We start from the raw sequence: 21,675 nt of genomic DNA, 5'->3' as shown, positions 1-21,675 counted from the left end.
ATGAATCCCACAGTGACCTTAGGTTTCATGGTGCTGTAGCCCACCCTTGTACAAATGCAATAAATAGCACAGAACTCAGTAAAATCTTTATCTGTACGAATTATGAGGGTTCTAACACAGTGTCGTGTCAAAACATGAGTTTTTTGACCACTACAGGTCTATGAAATTTTTTTGATGATCCCTATAACACTTGGATTTTTCCAGATATCTGAGTTAAAGCAGTTGCAGCGGAATCTGTTATTTTATTAATACTTTCTTGAACACCAGCCACTGTTCATTGCCTTGCAAGAGGAAAAAACAACACTCAGCGCCTTGAGGAGCTGGAGACATTCAAGGCACATAGTGCTTTCCCAAAAGAAAATCACCTTAACACAGCATTGTTTCCCAGTCCTGGGCTATAAAGAGACTGCAAAGGAGTTTAAAGCAAACTGCTTTGCAAACATACAGGATTCACTTGCTACACACAGGAGCTCTAAAAGCAGTCCTGGGACATCTATTGGACTAATATGCAATATTATCAGACTGACAGATAGTTTTAAAAGCTGCATCACTACTTCTATCCTGATGTCAGAGCGCTGCTCTAATTTAAAAATAACATTGAAAGGGGATTCCTTCAATTTATGTAACATCAAATCATATCATTAAGTCTAATGTGATTTTATTGTCAAGCCGTAGTAGTCTTGCCTCTAATATGTACAAAATCCAGAACAGCGTACTTGTATGTTCTTTAGGGTATGGCAACTGCACCATAAAAAAGAGTCGGGCCACAACTCCCCAGCTCTTCCCCCTGTTCTTCTCCTGGTCTTAGTCAGGAGTCTCCTGACAGGCTTGCTCTTGCTGAGCAACATCACAGGCAAACAGACCTGCAAGTTCAGCACAGTGACGTAGTAGTTTTATAAACAGACAAGGATATGAAGCATCTAAACCCAATTTTCAGGCGGCTTCTCCAGTAGTTATGTGCCATGCTCAAATCTCACCTTTCAGATGCCTGACTGAGGCATTCTGACTGCAGTCATGTCATCTAAGTTCAAGAGTGGAGTAAGTCGCACTCCCTGCTATTCAAGATTGGCAGATACCACCTCCATACACAGTCCCTCCCCCATGCCAAAACAACCCAGGTCCTCTCCCCTCGCCCAGTTGTGACAGTGCTGATTTAGGAGAACTGCAAAAATGGGTGTTTTCTTCTAATGGTGGTGCAGTCAGCCAATTCGGTACACAGCATAGCCCCCTAAGTAGTTGAAATTATGCTCCTACGGGGGTAGCACCTTGCAGCATGAACACAGAAAGGTCTACCAGGTCATGGGAGCCAAGCAGGGAAGACATTCATGCAGTTTTGCCACTGTGAGCAATACATAGTCAAACCCTCGCTTATTCTGGGAGGAGCCAAATAAGCTAATAAACAGGTGTTTTCACTAAGCTGCACTAAATGAGCTCCTGAGCTCTTCAAGAAACTCTAATTCTACATCCCTCCTACAACCTAAATAATGAAGTTACAGCCAGAACCTGTTCAGAGCTAGATCACGGGTCGTGTGACACCAGGCTTCTCCTAATTGATCTTCACTCTTTCAAAAGAACAATTACTAATTTCCCTGTGATAAGAGTAAGATCATAATCAAATATTCAATTGTTTGATAAATTGGATTTTTTTTTAAAGAAACAGTTTCTGCTGGTTCTTTTGAAATGGAAGCAAAAAGAACTGTTGGCATTTTCAGTAGAAAATACTAAGCTTTTACATGAATTCAGTAAGGGTCCATTTATGAAATTTTTATTAAAATCAAATTCTGAAATCTTAGTGAATAAGTGTTTTCTGTCAGCAAAGTGAAATTAAGAAGCAAAACTTAATGTATAAGTCAAGGTCAAAGCAAAATGGGGTGGCTTACACGCCTTCATCCATCCTGGGATTTCAGCATCATCCTGACTCTTTCAATTGTAATTGCAATTACTGTAGAGTAATTCCTTTCAGCAAGATGACATCAGTATCTATATTAAAACTTGCCACGACTTACTGCCAAACGACTAAGTGTCTATGCAACTCTGAAATGATCAGTATTGGCATACTGTCATCAGCTCCCGCGGCAGCTTCTGAAGCTGTAGTTCAGTTGCTGAATGTCTCCTGTTCTTCTCCATGGTCTGGAGCCTCTTGCCATGCAGCATCTTCCTGGACGTGGGACAGGCTGTTATCCATTGAGACACGGGAGTATATTGCAGATGAGGAAGTCTGGCAGCAGAATTCGGCCTACTGTGGAGAGCAGTGAGATAAGACATTTAGTCTATAATCTCCAAATGATACCGCAGAACCTCAAGAGGCTTCAACCGACCATCAAAGCAAGCCGAAGCGAAGCCCTTAGATTCTTCCAGACTGAATTTCTTCTGAATTTTTCTTTCCAAACTGAAATTCAGTTCTTCTGAACTTTCTTTTCTGCTAAGTATTTCATTATTTCTGCTCTTTATCTCTATTTGGGAATAAAACAAATGTCAAACTTATTACCAGGACATAATGCCATTTTTTTGACCGGAAATGATGGATGTTCAATGACATTTATTGTGGAATCAATAGGAGTATATGAAACACAGAAAAAATGTGCGCAGTATCTCCTTATGCCACAAACTTCTCCCATCTCTGTAAAATACTTAATCTAGGGCCCATTTTCCCTGTAGTTATTCAACAGCAGTGTAAATCTAGATTGGTTATATTTAAAATAATGCAACTACAGGAAAGTGCAAGTCACCTACCTTACTGATATGACCTTTTTGGTACATGTATTCTGCAGTGTATGAACAGTTCACAAACTATTTTGTATCTTGTATTTTGCGTCACAGTACTGTGAAACATTATTAACCCTGTCTTATAAATAGGAGATGTAGCTACAGAGGTTTAATGAGACTTCCAAGATCGCATAGAAGCTCTGAAGCAGACTGACCCAGTCTCAGTATAATGTTCTAATTCAGTTTTGTCTGATTCCTCAAGATAATAAGGGGAAAAAATGGAAGGGAATTTTGGAAGAAACAGCATGTCTTTTCTTTAGTCTTTTCCACAGACTGCTGTGGAGCTGAATTGGAGGTTAAGCCAATTTTGCTTTGCCTCTCTGGCCTCGTTCATAGGGCAGTCTCCCTTACACAAGAGCTGGTTCCTTACACAACCCACTGCACAAGGTGGAGATCTTCCCTGACCTTATCCATGTCTTTCATGGTCCCGCATAAAGGTCATTCATCATTTGGCTCTTTATGATTAGAATCTGTTTCCACAGAAGAAAGAAATCTGACAAAAAGCCAGATTTGCCCCCTAACCATTATGAAAAGTGCCGTGAGACCTTTAACTTAATGCTGGATGGCTGACAGTTCTGGGGAGAGGAGATGTGTCATCTGAATTTGAACTTATCTTCTTCCCCACAGGCAATATGAAGCTCTATCAGTAGAGCAATGCAGATAAACACTGATGCAATTGAATACACTTCCAAATTTCAAAATAAATCAATCAATAAAAAAGAAGTTTTCTGCTGCTTACAGTGTACTGGGAACACAGACAAGCTCGTCCTCCAAACTTTGAGAGCCTAATCCAAAGCTCACTGAAATCAGAGAGGATCAGATTGTTGTTCATTCAAGGCTGCAGCATTAAATGCTAGAGACTTCAATAAACAAGCATAAAACTGTATTTAAATAAATTACAGTGAGACTTACAAGTTAAAATTTATAAAGATACCCTGGGAAGATTACTCTTCCCTTGGTTCTATATGACTTCATTTTGGCTGCTAATAAGACACTGTGTGGAATTACTTGAACAGACAGAACAAATCTGTTTATTTTCTTCCTTTTTATAGCACCTAAGACTCACTTACTCCATAAGTAAATGATAGTGCAAGATCTCAAAGACTTTACATAAATAGAGACAGGATAGGATTCCAAACCAGTGAAATAGCCAGTATAAATCCAGAAAAGTATGGGAAGTGACCAAAGAAAGGAAATCCGTGTCTGAAGAGAAGCCTGTCTTCTAAGCATGGGCCTGAGTGTTTCAGGTTCTTCAGCATCGCAGGAGGATTGAAACTGAAGATAAGCTAAAAATACAAAAGGATTGTATTGCAATATACAATATCTGCGCAGCCCATCTGCATGACAGGAGCTAGTTTATGTGTCCATTACTTTGAGGGATATAAATGTGCAATAGCATCTTCAAATACAGACAAAGAGAGAGAACGGGAGGGAAGAGTAAAATGTGTTTGTCTATATTTGAAATAGAACTAGATCACAGATTGTATGTTCAATTTAAGAACAAGTAATTCTTTCCTTGTTTATTACAATTGTCAAGTAACCATATATAACTGCATATAGACAAAGACAGGGTTGTACAGGGGCAGCAATTACTAATGGACACCACTGAATGATAAATAAAGAGCTAGCTCAAAAATGGTATTTATTGCACACAGATGTCTGGACCATGGGCAGATGTCTTAAATTGTCTACACAAAGCGCTTTTGTGCTATCACAGTAATCTAAATTGCTTTGCATTTGGTTCCAGACATTCCCACAGACCGTTCTCCACCACACATAAATTCCTATTCTCAAATTCTAACTGGACTTCAAGGGCCAAGTTTCTTCCTGGTGTAACTCTTTCACTTAATTTGGCTCAGTTTTATTGACGCAGACAAATTTGGAGAATGGTACTCTCAGTTTTAGGAGATCTTGTACATAACTCCATAGGTTATGGTCCTGGTTAAGGGGAGGCCATCCGCTGCTCTGACACTACCATATTGAAGGAGACGATGCTCAGGAAACACGAGCAGGGAGCAGGTGGGATGGAGGCATGGCTTCACGCATGCTCTGTGTGCAAAACACAATGCACTTCACAAGACAATCAGGTCATCGTCGACATCCTTGGGGGAGGCTTGTTTCAAACGTCCTGCTGAACCCTATCCCCAGAAGAAAGGACTAACACAGCATGCCTTATAAAGCTTTAACTAGGGCCATTTGTCCTTTTATATGTGCTAGTCCCTGGTTTAATCTGTGAATTGTCAGCTGATAATCTTCATACCTACTGCGCCTGAATATGGGGGAACCCAAAGAAAACCACCCACAACTCTGAGACAGATGGTTCCCTGACTCTCTGGGGATCTTAGCTCTACTGTACTCCTATAGCAGGACAGTTCCTAACCAAAAATCAAGTCAGTGATGATTTAGGAAATCATTTATATCCCCAGAGGAGGCATATCTTGCAGCAGAGACAGCCCAGCATAAGTTGCTGGGTTTTAGTTAATGGCCTCGTTATATCTAATGTGTCTGCTCTTGCAGATATCACTTACAGATGAACTGTGTGTTTTCTGTCTGCCCATTTTTTTTTTTTTTACACAGAAAATATTTGAATTAGGCTAGCACATAAACACACTGTCTAGGAATAGATTCATGGGAGGAGAAGGAAACAGAGAGAGGCAGATAGAGTAGTTGATTGAATATCTATTATTCTGAATTGCAGCCCTGTGAAGAAAATGAGTAATACATTTCCTCGTGGACATATTACAAGGGTCACTTTATAAGGGTGAGACTGCAAAATCTCTCTTGGTTTTTAGCATAGAATTATCTGTTACCTAATCCTAGAGGAACTATGGTGCAGCTTTAATTTATCACGTGTTTTTTCATGCAGTCAAAATAGCTTTCAAGGTATGCTTAACAAATAGCCATATTAGATGGTACAGACCTTTTTTTTCTTCATCCAAGGGTCATGGCACTACATGATCTGACCCTACAGCCCAGTCACTGCTTGCTGTGGGAGAATTACCAGTTACCAGCTGAAATGCTGATAACATTAAAATATGCTGATACCAGGACATGGTTCCACGTAGTGGTTAGACCTGAAAGAGTGCGTAATACTGCAACGTTTCTTCTTCTTCTTGCCCTGATACTGATTGAAAGGCCCAGAAGGAAATTTTTATCTGTCACCTTGGACATTTTGGTCATAGAGTTTGAGAAAAGCCTTTTATATTTCAGTATTCTTTAGAAATTAAAATTGTGGCAGACAAGACTTCTTGTTGCCTTTTAGTTGTCAGCTCGTAATTTAGGTTTGACTGGATATAAATAATCTCAGCTTAATTTGTGTTATTGTATTGCTCAGAATCATAATTACGGTCCAAGATGACATGTGTTACATACTAAAAAAGATTATAAAAAAAAAACCACAACAACCTGGAAACATTAAAGTGTCTAGGAATTAATCTACACTTGATTGGCAAAAACGGAAAAAGATGGAGACAAAGAAACAGTGATTATGTGGGTAAATTAGATGTGGAATGCTTTGAATACCGCTGTGATAAATCTGAGTTGTAGCAGGACTACTGCAATTCTCCTCCCATTCCAGTATATGGTTGATAGTTATCACGATCCTGTTTAAGCTGCACGAAGTGAATAAGACACCTCCAGGATGCTGCTTTGCCCCATAACCTCAGCCTCCTCTTGAGTATTGGCAGGTTGAAGGATTAATGGAAAAATGGCTGGAATCTGGGGTGGAAAAGCACGAGTAACCATGACACTTACCGTACAATTGTTGTGATGGGCTTGTCAGCAGCACAGATCTGCTTTAAACGTCATGTGGAGTTCATGCAAGCTAGAGGAAATCTCAGGCACTTCCCTAGTGGTACCTAAAATCAAGTTCTGGAAAAGTGTAATAACCGGCTTGTAGTATTGTAAAAATACACTGTACAGGGCAATAAAGCCATAATGCAAATAGTCTCCACTCTAACAATAATAAACAGGGATGTGCCAGCCAATATTTAAGCCATGGCTGCCTGATCATGGTTTTATTTTTTATCATAATTCATTACTTATATTGTATCCTTGGTGGATAGGGCTTCTTAGGAAAACTCCCCGTAAAGTCAAAAAATTTATCAGATCGGGAATTTCAGAAGGAGACAACAGCAACACGAACCAGTTGTGGATAAAACTTGCTTCTGGGGCAAAATCCAACATCCTGGAGCATGGCAAACTTTGGGGTTTTTTTTACATTCTATTAAATTTTTGATACCCTTGAAGACGTGGGAGCGGTGCGGTGCGGTGCGGTGAGGTTAGCCGGGAGGCACCGGCTGAGCCGCCCGGTAGGAGAGTCTCAGGCTCCCTCTGGAGGACATCGGTGTTAATTGCAAATAAATCCTCCAGCTTTCCGGCTCCTGCAGCCCTCGCATGTGCAGAGCGAGGAGCAAAACCCAAATGCGACGGGCACAAGCCTAGGACAGAAGAATCCCTAATATAAGGTTAATCTAAATATGAAATGTATACATAGAGAGGGACGCGAGCACTTGTGACACTGCCAAGCTTGCCTCCTGGCAAAGGTGTTTCAGACAGAGGAATGACACGCGCTGACATGCGTAATATTCCTTCGGTCCTGGTAAAGCTGCTAGAAAATACATAGGTGCACAAAGAAAATGTGGAAATCGAAGCAATATTTTAGCCATGAAAGAGGAGAAATTATAGAATCATAGAACCACAGAATAGTTAGAGTTGGAAGCGACCTTAAAGATCCTCTAGTTCCGTGGGCAGGGACACCTCCCACTAGACCAGGCTGCTCAAAGCCCCATCCAGCCTGGCCTTGAACACCTCCAGGGATGGGGCATCCACAGCTTCTCTGGGCAACCTGTTCCAGTGCCTCACCACTCTGGAACAGGTCGCCCAGAAAAGTCATCATTATTTCATGGCAGTTATCATGGTCACGGGGGAACTACGGCTCTGAGAGTTGAGGATGTATTTGCACAGAGTGACTGACAGCTGAACGGGATGATGACCAAGACAAGGAATACTGACTTCTAGCACCCTTTATTACATAAAACAATAGCGCAGCTATTATTGTTTATGCTATTGATATTCTATAGTTGTACACAAACAGGGCTCATCACTTACAGAAAATGTGAATGGACACCACACCAACGCCTTTGCACAGTAAGAGGCCTGGCCACCTTCTGACGACCAGCAGCTCAACAGCCCCAGGGACATCACACCCCATCACTGACCGAGACCCAAGGCCACAGGTATAACTTCTCTGCCTTCCGCATGCAGCAAAGGCAGGATTCTTTTCTCCAACCTGTTAGTGGTCAGATCCACTCCTCCACAGTTTTGGGGTAAATTTTCCCCAAACTGGGGGATGATTTCTGGTCTAGGTGTCCCACAGATCACCCAGTCAGTTCTTCGTTTCGTTTGTGACACCCATCAGTCTCCAGCTAGGTTCCCTTATACTGTTGGTTTTGAGTTACCTTAAAGATCAACAGTTCCTTCCTTTTTTTTGTTATACTAATTGCCTTAAAGCTGCAGTTTACACATTTGCCTCTGGCAGAGTTCAGCTCTCTGGGGAAGGCCATGCAAAATGCTCCACAGAGGAGACCGGGTGAAGAGAAGTAACCCCGGAACAATGAGTTGCCACATGTTTTACCAGAACAGCACCAGTTATCCTACTGCCCCCTGACAACCTGGTAGGAGCTGGCAACCATCCAAACAGGGAGACCTAGGTAGGAGCAGATTTAATCAGTAAAGCAAATGAACAGGTGACATGAATTACAGGTTAATAATTAGGAGGGTAAACAACTGAAAATTAGTTTCATCAGTATAAAGGTGGCAGCCTTTCTATTTGACCTAAGGCTCTGAGAACCCAGAAAGGCTTTGATTTCTATGCAGAGCTAATGAAGGAGATTTTTGTTTGCGTGTGACCATAAGGGGAAAAAGCACCACAGGTAGAGGCTGAGCAACTGCAAAATGGAGCTGAGGCTGGTGCGGAGGTGAGAGCTTTGTGGTGGCTGCTAACCATAAATGGTTTTACCCTAAGGCATTAAATATGTTAACTTTTCTGATTTAGCTTCCCTAGCTTCTGGTGGTGACCAAGGAAATCCCATTTTGTAATTTCCAAATCTAGAACTGTAGCTCTAAACTTAAGAATAGTTTAATATCCAGACTGGGACTTCCTCAGCACAGAAGTTTGTTAGCAAGCTGTTGTCACAGCTGAAGCTGCTGCTAATCTCTGCCTTTTCTTACAGGTTGGTATTAATAGGGATATTAATCTCTGCAATACGGACCCAAAGGAGATCAGGTAATGCTGCTGTAAACTACTTTCACATAACAATTTCCAGGTTTTTTCATAGGTGATATCTGTGTGTGTCCTTCAGAAGAGTCTGAAGCTCTCGTGGCATCTATGCTTGCATGTTTTTCTGAGAAACTCCAAACATAGAAGTGTTTATTTGTAACTACTCACAGCCACAGGTTTATGTACCGTTATATTAAATGAATGTTTCTACCAATAGGGACTTTATTGTTGTTCTTGTTTTCTTGAGCCTAGTTATTGTTATTGACCGTACAATATGTAAGGTCTTTTAAACACTGTAAACATATCAGTGCTTTGCCTGAGGAGAAACGGTTTTCTTAACCAAAAACTGTTGTCTGCTTTAACTTCTTCCTTACAAAATAGGGCTGGTCCTGGAACGGCAGATACAGAGAGACGGTTCTAGGACTGTCTGCCCTACTGGTGCTGTATGAACATGTTTGCATTTACCAGAGTAAAAAGATATTGAAGGAGGTTTTATCCAGCCTGGAGTAATTATATAGCTTCTGCACTGAATCCAGTTGGTAGCTTGGAATATGGGCAGAATAAGTTCATGTTTGCTAGCATCTGTTTGATGTTCCATAGTACGACCAGCTCTGACGTCTCTGGTTAACTTAAGGGTATAGTGCTGAACTCTGTAGGAAAAAGGATCCTCTCAGCCCTTTAAAATGCACTGTTACTATAGAAGGTCTAGTCAGCATTAGCTCACTATGCCATAGAAACTTCTGTTTGAAACAAAAAAATCCCAGTTTATTATAAATATATGTCAAATAAAAAGCCTTCTCTGGTCTCCAGTCCTACATTTAGAGTAGTTTTTGCCTGCGTCCTGCCTTAAAAGGTTTGGCAGCCATAGCTTGGCATATGCTGTGGTGGTAGCTTGGGACTTGAGCTTCTCAAACTATCCTCTTTGTTCCTCTGCGGTCCTGCCCCAGAGTGAGCCAACTGGCTCCTGGTACTGGGGCAGGTGAGCAGGGTAGGCTGATGGGTAGCTGATGTGGCTGCTCCCCACTCTGAGTTGGCTTGTGGCTCCTCTTGTGAGTAGGTGCGTGTGATCTTGGTGCTTTATTTGAGGTCTTTTTGGTTGCTTGGGGTTCTGGGATTTCAAGGATTTCTCTCTTTTGCAGGGGTGGGCAGGGTGGGGATGACGATGACTTTCTTAACTGTCATCTTCTGTTTTATTCCATTTAAAGTATTTGGATTAGGGCAGCCAATTCAGTACTTTGTTGTCCATTTAAAAATCCTACTTCCATGACTGGCTGCTGCAGGTAGCATTGCCAGCTGACCAGACAGTTACTATTGGAATACTAATTTCAGAGCTGGCCTTTCTACTTTAAGCATTGCTGTTTGTTTTTGTTTTTTTAAAAAAAAAAAACCTTGAACACTTCCTGGCCAGATATGCTAGAATATGACTGTTGTAATATTGACTTTATAAAGTAGTCTGGGAAGCAACAAATTTCTGTTTGTATGTTACCTTTAATTCCCTACTTACTAGCCTTTCAATATGCTCAACACAGGACCTGTGACTTCAGAGTGCTTGGGGAACCTTTTGCGTGTAACACTGAGTGCAGAATACTTTGAGGACAAATACTTATCTTTTTCTGTTGTTGGTAAGTTGATACAGAAGAACTTGGAGAGGAAATTACATGTGGTGAAACGCAATTCTCTGAGGTCCTTCTATGCTAGAATTGCCTGGATTATACTAAGATCACAATGCTTAGTAGGTTGCACCTCATTGTAACAGCCAGATGCTACCTTTATTTCTATCTAACCTATCCTATAGACTTGTAGAGTGATAACTTTGCAGTAACAAGTCTAATCATGGTGGACTTTGGACTGAAATTAAAATGCACGTGGTAGTTTCTAGATATGTTAATGCTGGTGGATTTCCCTCCTGGTAAAAATGTTCTCCAGTAACAGCATGGACTATTCTGAAAATTCACCAGCTGAAGCTGGCCCTACATTACTGATTTAACACTAGCGGCTCTCCACTGTCTTTGCTTACAGCTAAGGGACCTGGTGGAGGCATATAAATTTTTAATGAAGTTAAGAAAAACTAGCTGGGCCCTCTGGCTATGGGCTTAGTAATAAACAAGTGGCGCATTTGAGAGAAAAGCACTACTGAGTGCCCTAAAGGGCAGAGTGAGATAGCTTTTGGGCTATAAACATCAACAGGTGTAAGATTATATGCATAAACTGTAAACTCATCCTTGAACTAGTTCTCCATGCTAGTTAGCTGTCTAACTAGATATAGTCCATAACCTCCATCTGTCTAGAATGTTAAACTTGTCTAAAAATCCACTTAATGTATGTTCATTTTTTAGGCACTTTCATCCATACATAAAGACACTCTGCAATTGGGGTATGCACAGCTTGAAAGCATAAAGTAATTATTTTGGGAAGAGAGAGATTTTTAAAAGGGGAAAAAAAAAGACCACAAAGACAATTTTGAAAAATCCAAGCTAAGCTTTAGTGTGCTCATTATCCTCGTTAGACCCTTGAAGACGCTCTGGCCAGGTGGGCACCAGAGAGAAACATGGACCAGGCACAGATCCGACTCTTGATGCTGCTATGCTGTCATCTGTCAGTCCTGAAAACTTTGACACTGACGACCTAACCGACTGTTCTCTGCTTAGTGGGGGTTTTGCCCCTTCAGGATTTAATATCTTTACATGTTGGAGAATTTTTTTCATCTTTGGTCCTTGAGCTGTTAGTGTTCCCTGTCCTAGCCTGTCTGTAATTTTACCTTTCTTCCTTTTTATAGATTTTGTTACAGCTCTTTTTCACCACTTTGCAGTTCTCTTATGTCTCAGCCCAGGGCACGCAGCTGGGCTGTACTGGAGCAGGGTCAGCTGAACCCTGGGGGCAAGGGCAGGTTGCTCAGGGAGTTTGCAGAGTAGGAGTTATACTCATTAATACGGCTCTCTGCTAATTGCCCATAGATCAATCCGGCGTAGCCTGGGAGCTAGATGAGGCCATGGCATCACAGTGCGGCTACACAGTCACTTACAGCAATTGGAGTAACATTGAGTTTCGTGCTTCTGCGCTAAGCTGCCACTCTCACTTAGAGGTAAGTCTGTTATAGGCGTTTTGACTACAGCACTGTTATATGTGACCTTATGCAAGAGACTACCAAATTATTGATAGGTATTAACCGAGGTGTCATAATGCCTTGAACATCTATTAGCAAAAAAACCCAATTTAATTCTCAATTGTATCCAGGCATCTGAGAACATACCTTGTCTTGCTTTCATTGTCCTACAGCAAAGCACAGATAGACACAGGAAGAAGCATATTGCACATATGCCCTTGAAGAGTAACTGGTTTCTCCTGGATAAGGACAGGGAATCCTGTCTGGCAGCTGTGTTGGCCCCTGCTCTAGTATTTAGCGTCTGAGACATGCAAGGGTAAAAGCTCAAAAGCTTTGGTTACTTGCGTTGCTTGCTCACTGCTGCTATGTCAGAAAATGCAAGATCAGCTGTATTTTAGGGAGCTCCTTTTTTTGTCCAGCTCTAGGGCTATGTGAAATGTTGAAGCTGCCCCCCTCCCCCCCCCCACCCCGAGTATTTGTGTTGCTATGTACTATAGGCACATAGCCTGTGTAGTTAACCAAGTAGAAAACAATAGTGCTTCCAAGTGGATTTGTTCTTCTGCGCAGAGGCTGGTAAGTGGATTTTGTAAGTTACTTTTAATTCACAAGGGTAGGTGGTGTCTAACTAGAAAAAACTGGTGTAACAAGCACGCATTCCCTGTGTCCGTGCAGAGAGATGTGTTCACAGTAACCTTACAAATCAAAGCATCGCGTACTCCTGATATGAAAAATGCTGCAACTCATCTGAAAAGTGCAACTTGCCCTTATGGCCCATGGAGTCCAAGAGAGGTAGTATGTGAAAGTAACTACATGGAGGTAAGTACTGGAAGTACAACTGGGAAGGTACTTAAGGTAAGAAGGTAAATACTCAAAGATACTCTTTTTTGGGAGTTTTTTAGTTGCTAGGAATGTGTATTGGAAACAGACTTCGAATGCCCCACCATGAACAGCTCACTAGTGAATGCACAGCATGCATCTTGGGTGTAGTGATACGCTTATTATGCTTATGTAGCCTATTAACCAGCATTAACAGCCAACAAAAAGTTGTGAAATAGTATTCAAAAGGTTGAGCTAATGGATTAAAGTTCTTGAATGTTGCCTGAACAAATCTTATTTGAGATGATAACGGAAATGCATACTTTCAGAATTTGCTGGGGAGAAGGTGGGGAGGGCAGAAAAGGATTCCACTTTGAAGAGGATATGGGCTTTAACTGGAAGTAGAAATGGGAAGATACGCTCAAAATAAAATGAACCTGAAATCAAGTGGATTATCAATAATGCACCATGCATGATGACATTTTATGCCTTTTTCTTTTTTAACTTGAAGCGGGTGGGAACCTCCCTTTACAATATACTAGTCTCCTCTCTCAATCCTATGCTGTTCTGAAAGTATTGAAAAAGACTTACAGGGTGTTGGAGACAAGCAAACAAGTGCCTCCTGCAGACCCCTTGCAGAGCCTTTTTCCCTTCAGGTTTCTGTCAGGAAGGAGGTTCCACAGACGGTAAAGGACTTCATTCAAGATGAGCCTGAGGACTGGACTCTTGCCTTTCCAGAGGTAAAACTACAGGTTTTCTTCCTAGTTAAAAGCTAGCGCTACTTCTGGCCCAACATCTTCTATGTCTGCACAGTATGAAATGTCATTTCAAAAAGCACTTAAGAAGGGAAGAACTTCTGCATCAAGTGGTTTTAGCATAAAGATTATATACACTAGAAATAGCTGTAGGCCACGTCTCCAAGGAAGAACTGGAAACTGATTTCTCAAAAACCCTAGAAATCAAATCTTCCCCAGACAAGAGACTGCAACAAAAAGACCAAGAGGTCTCTAAGACCTCATGGCCTAGGAGTGAACTGTGGATAGGCTTTTTTTCTTCTTGGGCCCTGTATTTGTGATGTAGCAGTGCAGTTAATCTCCAATGCTCTTAATATGGGAAGCTTTCTGTATGTGAGAGGCTGAGCAGGGGAAGGCTGGAGCAGCGTCACATTAGCAGTATTTAGAATAAGGCAACAAAACTGCTGGGCAGTTCAGTATAATAAATCATTCCAGGTAGCAAATAAGAAATTACTTTGAATAGAATGTTTGAAACCTTAACGAATTTCTCTGGGTAGGCAAAAGTAAGAGAAGCCTCGATATGGCAAATAGTGTTTCATCAACCAGAAGAAAAAAAGGCTCTTCTTGTGAGCGATGCTTGGAGCGCAGGCTACGGACTCAACACAACAGACACCAGGGTTCTGCTGCGGATACCATACACGGCTGAGCAAATTCAGCTGGTCGAGGTTGGTATGCTCTTTCTGGCCCAGCAAGCTGCCACGAAGGGTAGGTCCAACCAGATCTCTTCCTACAGGATCAAGGAATTACCTTTTCTGCAGTAAGATCAAGTACGTTCTACAAACAGCGATGGATGATCCTGATGGTGGATACTGCTGTGGCGTGTCCTGTAGGTGAGAAATGTGGTACACTACTCCAATGCTTAAATGTACAGGGACCGACTTAAAACTAGAGAAATGAGCTGACAGCTTTCATATCTTGTCCCCAAGATGGTGTGGACTATGCTAACAGAACAATCATCTGGACTGTTCCAAAATACATTCAACTGCTCTCTGCTGGAGCAACTAGCTTTAAGGATGTGCTTGTTGAAGCTGGTGTGGACCTACACAAACTGTCTGCCAAAGAAATGGCTTCCAGGAGATATGTGTTATTGAATGACTTAAATGCAATTACAGTGAAGATGCCAATAGGTGCAGAAGGTGGCTATTACAAGGTTAGTGACTTGTGTTATGTCTGTTGGGCAAAATACTTTCTGTTCTTTCCTCTTTTTTTTCCTTGAGAGGAATAATTCTTCATTGTGTTCCTTCCAAATGAAGGATGGGGATGAAGGGGAAGAAAGGATATATTAAAAATCCCCAGAGCCTTGACCAAAGATAGCTCTTATAGCTGCTACTTTGTGAAGAATTTGTTTTCTTAAAGCACAGGTGGACAGAATCCTATACAGAACTATTGATTTGCCGCCTCCTCAGGTTAACACAGAGCTTTTGCCTTTTAGTCCTGACATCATACCCCTTGGAGACAGTCCTAACTGGACTGTAAAGCATGTGTGGGTTCTGTTGTATTTTACACAGACCATTTAAAAGAATGGGAACAACCCATTTGTCCATCAGACTGTAGGATATTGGGATGGGCTGAAACTATATGTCTAAATCTAGTTCCATGGAGTGGACTGATTCCTGGGCAAATGCTGTAAAAACTGAACCTCAAAGGAAGTTGCAGGATGAGCCCTTTCACTGGTGAAGTATTCCCCTGCTGCTTTGAAACTTGGGAATGGGGGACAATTTTCAAAAGGAAGTCTTCTGAGATATTCTAAACTCTTAGGCAAAAATAGAGCCCATAATAGTGATACAGCAAGTGCCACTTAGGAATTCCTTATTCCTCATAGGTGGTGTGGTTTTGCAGATTTCTTTCTCAATATAAAAGCAGGGCCACAGAGCTGAGAAGGACATTTGTTTGGAACTGTGGCTGAACCTTGAGATGCTACAACTTTAGTGTAAAATCATGTTATACTGAAGGCTGTTGATTTGAAATTCTAGACTTCTGTGAGCGGTGGCCAGCATGGGGCAAAATACACTGTCAACCTATTCTTGGAACACCAGTGGGAAGATAACAAATGGGGACTAACCAAATATACTATCATCAAGGAGATAGAAACTCCGTTTGAACAAGTAGAACTTGCCATAACCAACAGTAAGTAGCCCCACATGGAATATACGTAAGGTTTTGGTACTGATAAGAGTTTAATGTTACTGTGTTCCTTTCAGACTCAAACCTGAGTGCGAGGCTAATGAATGTGACAGTGGGAACGTTCCTCCCAGATGTGGAGCTTGTGAACTTAATCATTGAGGGGGTAACTGTTGCTGTACCTGAGGCTGTTCAGCATGGGTGTCTAATATATGAGATCAGACATGCTAATGGAAGCAAAGCCTATGTAATACAAGTCCCGTTTGATGCACCAAGCATTAAGAAAGAGGTGTGTGCTAAGACACTGCAGCATACCATGGTATAGAAATTATGATGTCACTTGGTGATTTTTTTTTTATTTCTAAATATTATTTTTTTCTAGTATGTGAGCATGGACATGAGAGCATACACCCTGAATGTCACACTGGTGTTCATAATCCATCCAATAAGTGAGACCTTCACTGTCCCAGTCACAACAGTCTCCACTGTTAAAGATGCAGGTAAACTAGTGGAACTTGAGTAAAACTGCACTGACCTGGCTGTGACTATCCTGGCTGTGAAGTCAGCTGTTAACCGGGTCTACTTCAGCCAGGGATACTGTCAGTCCTAAATAGCCCTATTAAACTCTGATGACAGCTAGTGTGCTGGCTGACTCTTGACTGTATTACAGTACTGCCCACCGCAAGAGGATTTTGTGATGGGAGGAACCTTCATCTCATTATCACTCGTGGAAATGTGGACCAAAACTGGCTACCTTTCATCTCAGACTGGCACCTGACCCCAGAAGCTGCGCAGAAGTACAGTTACAGCCTGAGGGACAATGGCAGTCACTTGGCTGTCTCTGTCCCTTTCCTTTCTTCCCATGTGAGATATGAGGTAAGGATGCCAGCATGTAGCAATTAAAGGCAAGCTCTAGCTGTGAGAGATGAACAAGATACACCATGTCCTTGAAGGTCATAAAATAAAAGGTACCTTTGAGAAAGGTTTCAAAGGATTAATGGAGGATTATTTCTGCTCCTGGAAGGGCGCTTTAATTTCCCTTGGTTAATATTGACCCAAGTAGTCAAGGAAAAAAACATTCTGCAAGCACTTTAAGGCTGAGCTATCTTTAATGGTAATTGTACATGCAATAGAGTTTGGATTGCACTCTATTGCAAAATGACTGAAAAAGCTCATTGTGTCAGCTTCTAGATTAAAAAAAAAAAATCCCTCCTGTGGATCTGACTTTGATCAAGCATCATTACCTTTGGCTTATGATAACCTGCCCTCTTAGTTTTTTTGCATGCTTTAGTTGAACACTGTGTGTTTATTATCTTGTTCAACCTGTGATTGTCATCTCCAGGATTTTCATGCCTCTGGAATAAAGGTTTCACTCCACTTAACCTTGAAGGATGGCATCACCTTGGCTAATAGGAAGGACTTCTCAATTTCCTGCAGATTTTCACCTTCAGAGCTAATACGTAATAACATGTTGGGGGATTAGCTACTAATGCTCTTTGAATTGTGTAATGTAACTAAGTCGCACAAACCCGTGCGGTCTGAAGTTTCTAGAGTTTATGCTTGTGTGATACCCTGTCTGCCTGTCAGATTTCCTACAAAGTAATATGCTACAAGGCAAGTCAAATTACATATTGAAGTGACTATCCTGTCTAACTCAGGAGACGGCAAAGGAGGTGGGAAACTGCTTGCCCTCACACCTCCAAAAGCATGAAGCTTTTAAAGGTGTTTTGGGGTCGTTCTGGGGTTTCTGTTCCAAGGGGGTTGGGTTTTCATCTGAGTTCTTTGGGGCTTTTTATTTTTTTTGGTGGTGGTGGGGGGGGGTGTCAGCTTATAAATTAGTCATTCCAAAGCTACTCATCCAGATTGAATATATTGAATATCTTACCTAGAAAAATACCTTTGGGAGGCGTGAGACCTCTTGGGGCGAAAAAGGTGAGTGAAATGACAGTCTTCACCCATGTAGTGCACATTCTACTGTCAGTAAGCTTGAAGAAAATCAAATGTTAGTACTGAAGAGCGTCTTGCTCAAAACTTAGTCTTCATGAGCTTCCAGAACACTTGCTGGTAAATCCACGCAGAACCTCTTTGTTGTGCTAGGCTGCATAATAAAGGAGCCTGAGTCCTGATTTGTATGGAAAAACATATTTATTTTTTGCTTTCAGAGTGCCTGCCCAATGGCACTGTGGTTATTACTGCAGTGAAATTGGTAGGAATTGCAGACCTGGACACCAGCCTGCTTGTCTTGAGAGACAGAGAGTGCAAACCCAGTTTAGTGACAGAGAAGACTGCAACCTTCAAGTTCAATGTGAACACGTGTGGAACAAATAGAAAGGTAAGGACTTAGTCCCATGAAGTTTATTCTGCATTGGGGTAGGGTTTTTACTAGAATTGGCTGAGGTTCAGAGTTGAGCAGAAGCTGCAAGAAGGTCACAGCTGACTCTTTGATAAGTAGTATATCTATATTCCTTTGCTGAGGATAATAAATTCAGTTGGGCAGAAGTTCTTATTTGGTAAAACCAGTTTTCAAGGCCAGAGGTGCTTTCTGAAACTAGCCTTCAGTTTGACACCTCTGAATTGTTTAGTAATGGACTTCAACGTTAGTTTACACTAGTGATATATACACATGCCTTGCAAAGGCTGGTTAGGTGTAGCTAATGACTCCTTGGCTCAAGACTAGGGTTGGTCCTGTTCCTGCCACCTATGCACTGCATAAATAGAAAACAGACAAAATAACAAAGGATCAAATTATGCTCAAATTCAGGTCACCACAAGAGCAGATTACTTCCGTGAGTGTTGTGTCTTATGTAAGACACTGATTCTGTCAACAGAAACACCTGATCTCTTAGGCCCAGTGCTCTCTTTTATGGGGTGTTAGGTCATGTTCAAGGTATTTTTAGCCAATAATCTGTTTATAATCTGTTTCTTCTTGACTATGTCATAGCTTCAGCTGTAGTTGGCTTTAGTTCAGTAGGTGTGGGGCTGTTGGCCAGAAACTTCTGATCATTCCTAAGCACACCATGCTCAGGTCAAATCTGCAAGTGAAGGGATGTGGCTAATGTGTCAAACACAAAGTAAACTCTAATGTAACTGTCCTGTTTGTAATGTTGTGTATCTTTCAGTTCAATAGCACAACTATGACATATGAAAACGAGGTACTCTATTTCAGACCTGGCAATGATACACCAGTGTACCAGTAAGTGTCATTCCCTAGAAGAAGGTTGTCCAATGCATTTTGGTTTCTAAAATCTAATGTTAAACCTCTTCCCTCAGACTGAAATTTGCATGCTCATATGCAATCAAGCAGACAGTTGATGTCCGATATGAATCAAAGAAGAACCCACCACCCAGTATTAAGCCAGGGTTTGGCTCTCTTGCTCTTTCACTGAAGCTTTTCAAAGGTAACATTTATGCTTAGACTTCCTGAAATGGTTGAGGTGGGAAGGGACCTCTGAAGGTCATCTTGTCCAACCCCTGCTCAAGCAGGGCCATCTAGAGCAAGTTGCCCAGGACCACGTCCAGATGACTTTTGAGTATCTTCAAGGATGAAGTGGAAGCATCTTTAAGGCCTCTAATAGAGGTTTCCATTCCAGAATGCAATACAAATGATCAAGTATCAGCAGTGGATCAGACAGACGCTTGTGTTGTCCCTGACACAGGTGTGGCTTTCCAGCTTGATCAGGGCATGCTAAAAGTTTTGCGTAGTGGGTGTGCTATCAGCTTCTCTCCCCTGGCAACTCCCTAAGTGTTGCTAAGCAGAGTTAGCACTGATTGAAATAATCATAACCTGTGTCAGAGAAGGAGGCTACATGTAATACTGCTGTAAAACGGTAACTACAATGGCAGAAAGTGTTAACTGAAGCTTGAACCAAACCCTCAGACCTCACTGTAGTGGCCCTGAGGCATTTTTATAACTTCTTTAGTGTCTTTCTAGAGACAGTTCTGAATGAGCATCTTACTCCAATGAGGGTTTTGCAGAAGGAGGAATGTCTCTCTTCTGGATCCTCAGAGCCAAGGAACACAGTTCAGGTCTTTACTTTTGTTACCAGTGCTTATTTTTCTGCCACCCTATCCCCGTTTGCTGACATCCATATGCTCTCCCAGACTTTAACGTTACTGTGCTAGAGTCGATTGTGTTGGAAAGAAGAGTGAAGCAGAGAGTTCATGAATATTCACTCTGCAAAAGGAAACTCTAACATCAATACTCTCTTCTAGAGAAATCCTACTCAGACCCCTATGAGGAATTGGAATATCCTGTGGTAAAGTACCTGAGGGAGGCACTGTATTTTGAAGTGAAACTGCTCCAGCCTGAAGATGAGAGACTGGAACTAAACCTGAATGACTGTTGGGCTACAAACTCCCAAAGCCAGGACAGCCTTCCACAGTGGCCCATCCTTGTAAATGGGTAAGGAGGGCTTCCCTGTTCAGTAGCTGTTCAGCACCAGGCCCCTTACCTCGACTGGGAGGCGAAGGGAAGAGGACAGAAATCAGCTCAGATGCATTGTTTTGTCCTGACTGTGCAACTGCTGATAGGCTGTGGAGCACGTGTCAGTGTCAGTACAGTGGCTGTGCGTTCTGGTGGCAGCAGGTCATGGAGGTGGCCAGAAGTGCTCCTAGATAACAGCTTCCCACTGGAAAGAAGAACAAAAAGGAGCCCTGACTGTGGCCAAAGACACAAAAGCTCTATCCTCTGGCCAGACAAAAACAGAGAGGGAACTTCCTCTGTAATCCATCTCTTTGACATGTTTAAAGATCCAGTTGAAGTGATGAGGGTTTAAATTAAACTTATTCTTTTTCATGTTCCCAAAAAGGTGTGCAAACAGTGAAGACTCCTACAGAACAGTCTTCCACGAAGTTAACTATAGCTCCAGAGTAAAATTTCCTCAGCACCTAAAGAGATTTGAAGTGAGGATGTTCACCTTTGTACAAGGCACGACTCTGTTACAAGAGCAGGTGAGATGCCCCCATGGTTTGTCATGTGTTGTCAGCAGTCCCAAATTAACCATGGAGTGGTGCAGGCAGCGAATGCTGCTCAAGATCTCAGCTGGCCCGGTGCTACCTGAGACTATCAGCCATGTCCCGAAGGCATAACACTGTGAGTAGTAAATAAAGACTAGCAACTTAGCAATGTTCAGTTCATCCACTTTGGGGTCACTACACATATCAGATGTTTGCCAAATAAGACTCCCCTACATATAATATAAATATTCTTGCCTCGTAGCTGTATTTCCACTGCAGCGTGGTGATCTGCAGCACTATGCAACAGCCTTCAGGCTTTCCGTGTCCAAGGAGATGCAGTCCTGGGAAACATAGACTTGGTAAGAAAACGGTCACTTCTCAAGTCACTCCTGAATCTTTGCTCAGCAACATGGTACATGCTCTCAGGAGCTGTGACAGATGACAGACTCCTAGTCCTAGTGTTTGCTGTACAGAAAATTAAAAGCTAAAATGTCTCACTAGACCGCAGTGCAGAACCACATCCACATGGGCGAGCATCATCTGGAGCAGTCCTTTTTAGGAAGGAAAATGACTAGCAGAGGTTGGTGTCAATCTTAATTTACACTGCTGTAATACCAAGCATACTGCTGCTGTACCATAACAGACTTCTGCGTGTGTTTCTTCTCCCTGTAGGTGAATACACTGACTTCTGAGAGAGACTGAGCAAGAACTATTTAGTTTTACAAAGCTGCAGTTAGGTAGCCTAAGCAAGCACAGCCTGCCCAGACTTAAGTAAGGACATCTCAAAAGTATCTACTAGAAAAATATACTGATGGTGTCTACTGAGAAAAGTGTCAGCT

General features: G+C 42.0%; 1 protein-coding gene across 1 annotated transcript; it reads left to right on the top strand.

The window, feature by feature from the left end:
- Positions 1-8,721: 8,721 nt before the first annotated feature.
- Positions 8,722-21,528, top strand: LOC128907532 (uncharacterized). The gene is made up of 21 exons (XM_054196490.1): positions 8,722-8,744; positions 9,000-9,052; positions 10,576-10,668; positions 12,001-12,128; positions 12,822-12,965; positions 13,622-13,705; positions 14,257-14,424; positions 14,493-14,589; positions 14,686-14,909; positions 15,733-15,886; positions 15,961-16,169; positions 16,263-16,380; positions 16,551-16,756; positions 17,223-17,340; positions 18,043-18,212; positions 19,000-19,073; positions 19,151-19,278; positions 20,093-20,282; positions 20,689-20,830; positions 21,099-21,195; positions 21,509-21,528. The coding sequence occupies exons 1-21, from the start codon at positions 8,722-8,724 to the stop codon at positions 21,526-21,528; spliced, it is 2,640 nt and encodes an 879-aa protein (XP_054052465.1).
- Positions 21,529-21,675: the final 147 nt, after the last annotated feature.

This window comes from Rissa tridactyla, chromosome 3 (assembly GCF_028500815.1).
Source record: "Rissa tridactyla isolate bRisTri1 chromosome 3, bRisTri1.patW.cur.20221130, whole genome shotgun sequence".
Lineage (NCBI taxonomy): Eukaryota > Metazoa > Chordata > Aves > Charadriiformes > Laridae > Rissa > Rissa tridactyla.
The sequence above is the reverse complement of the archived record's forward strand: the minus strand, read 5'-3'. Positions and strand labels throughout refer to the sequence as shown.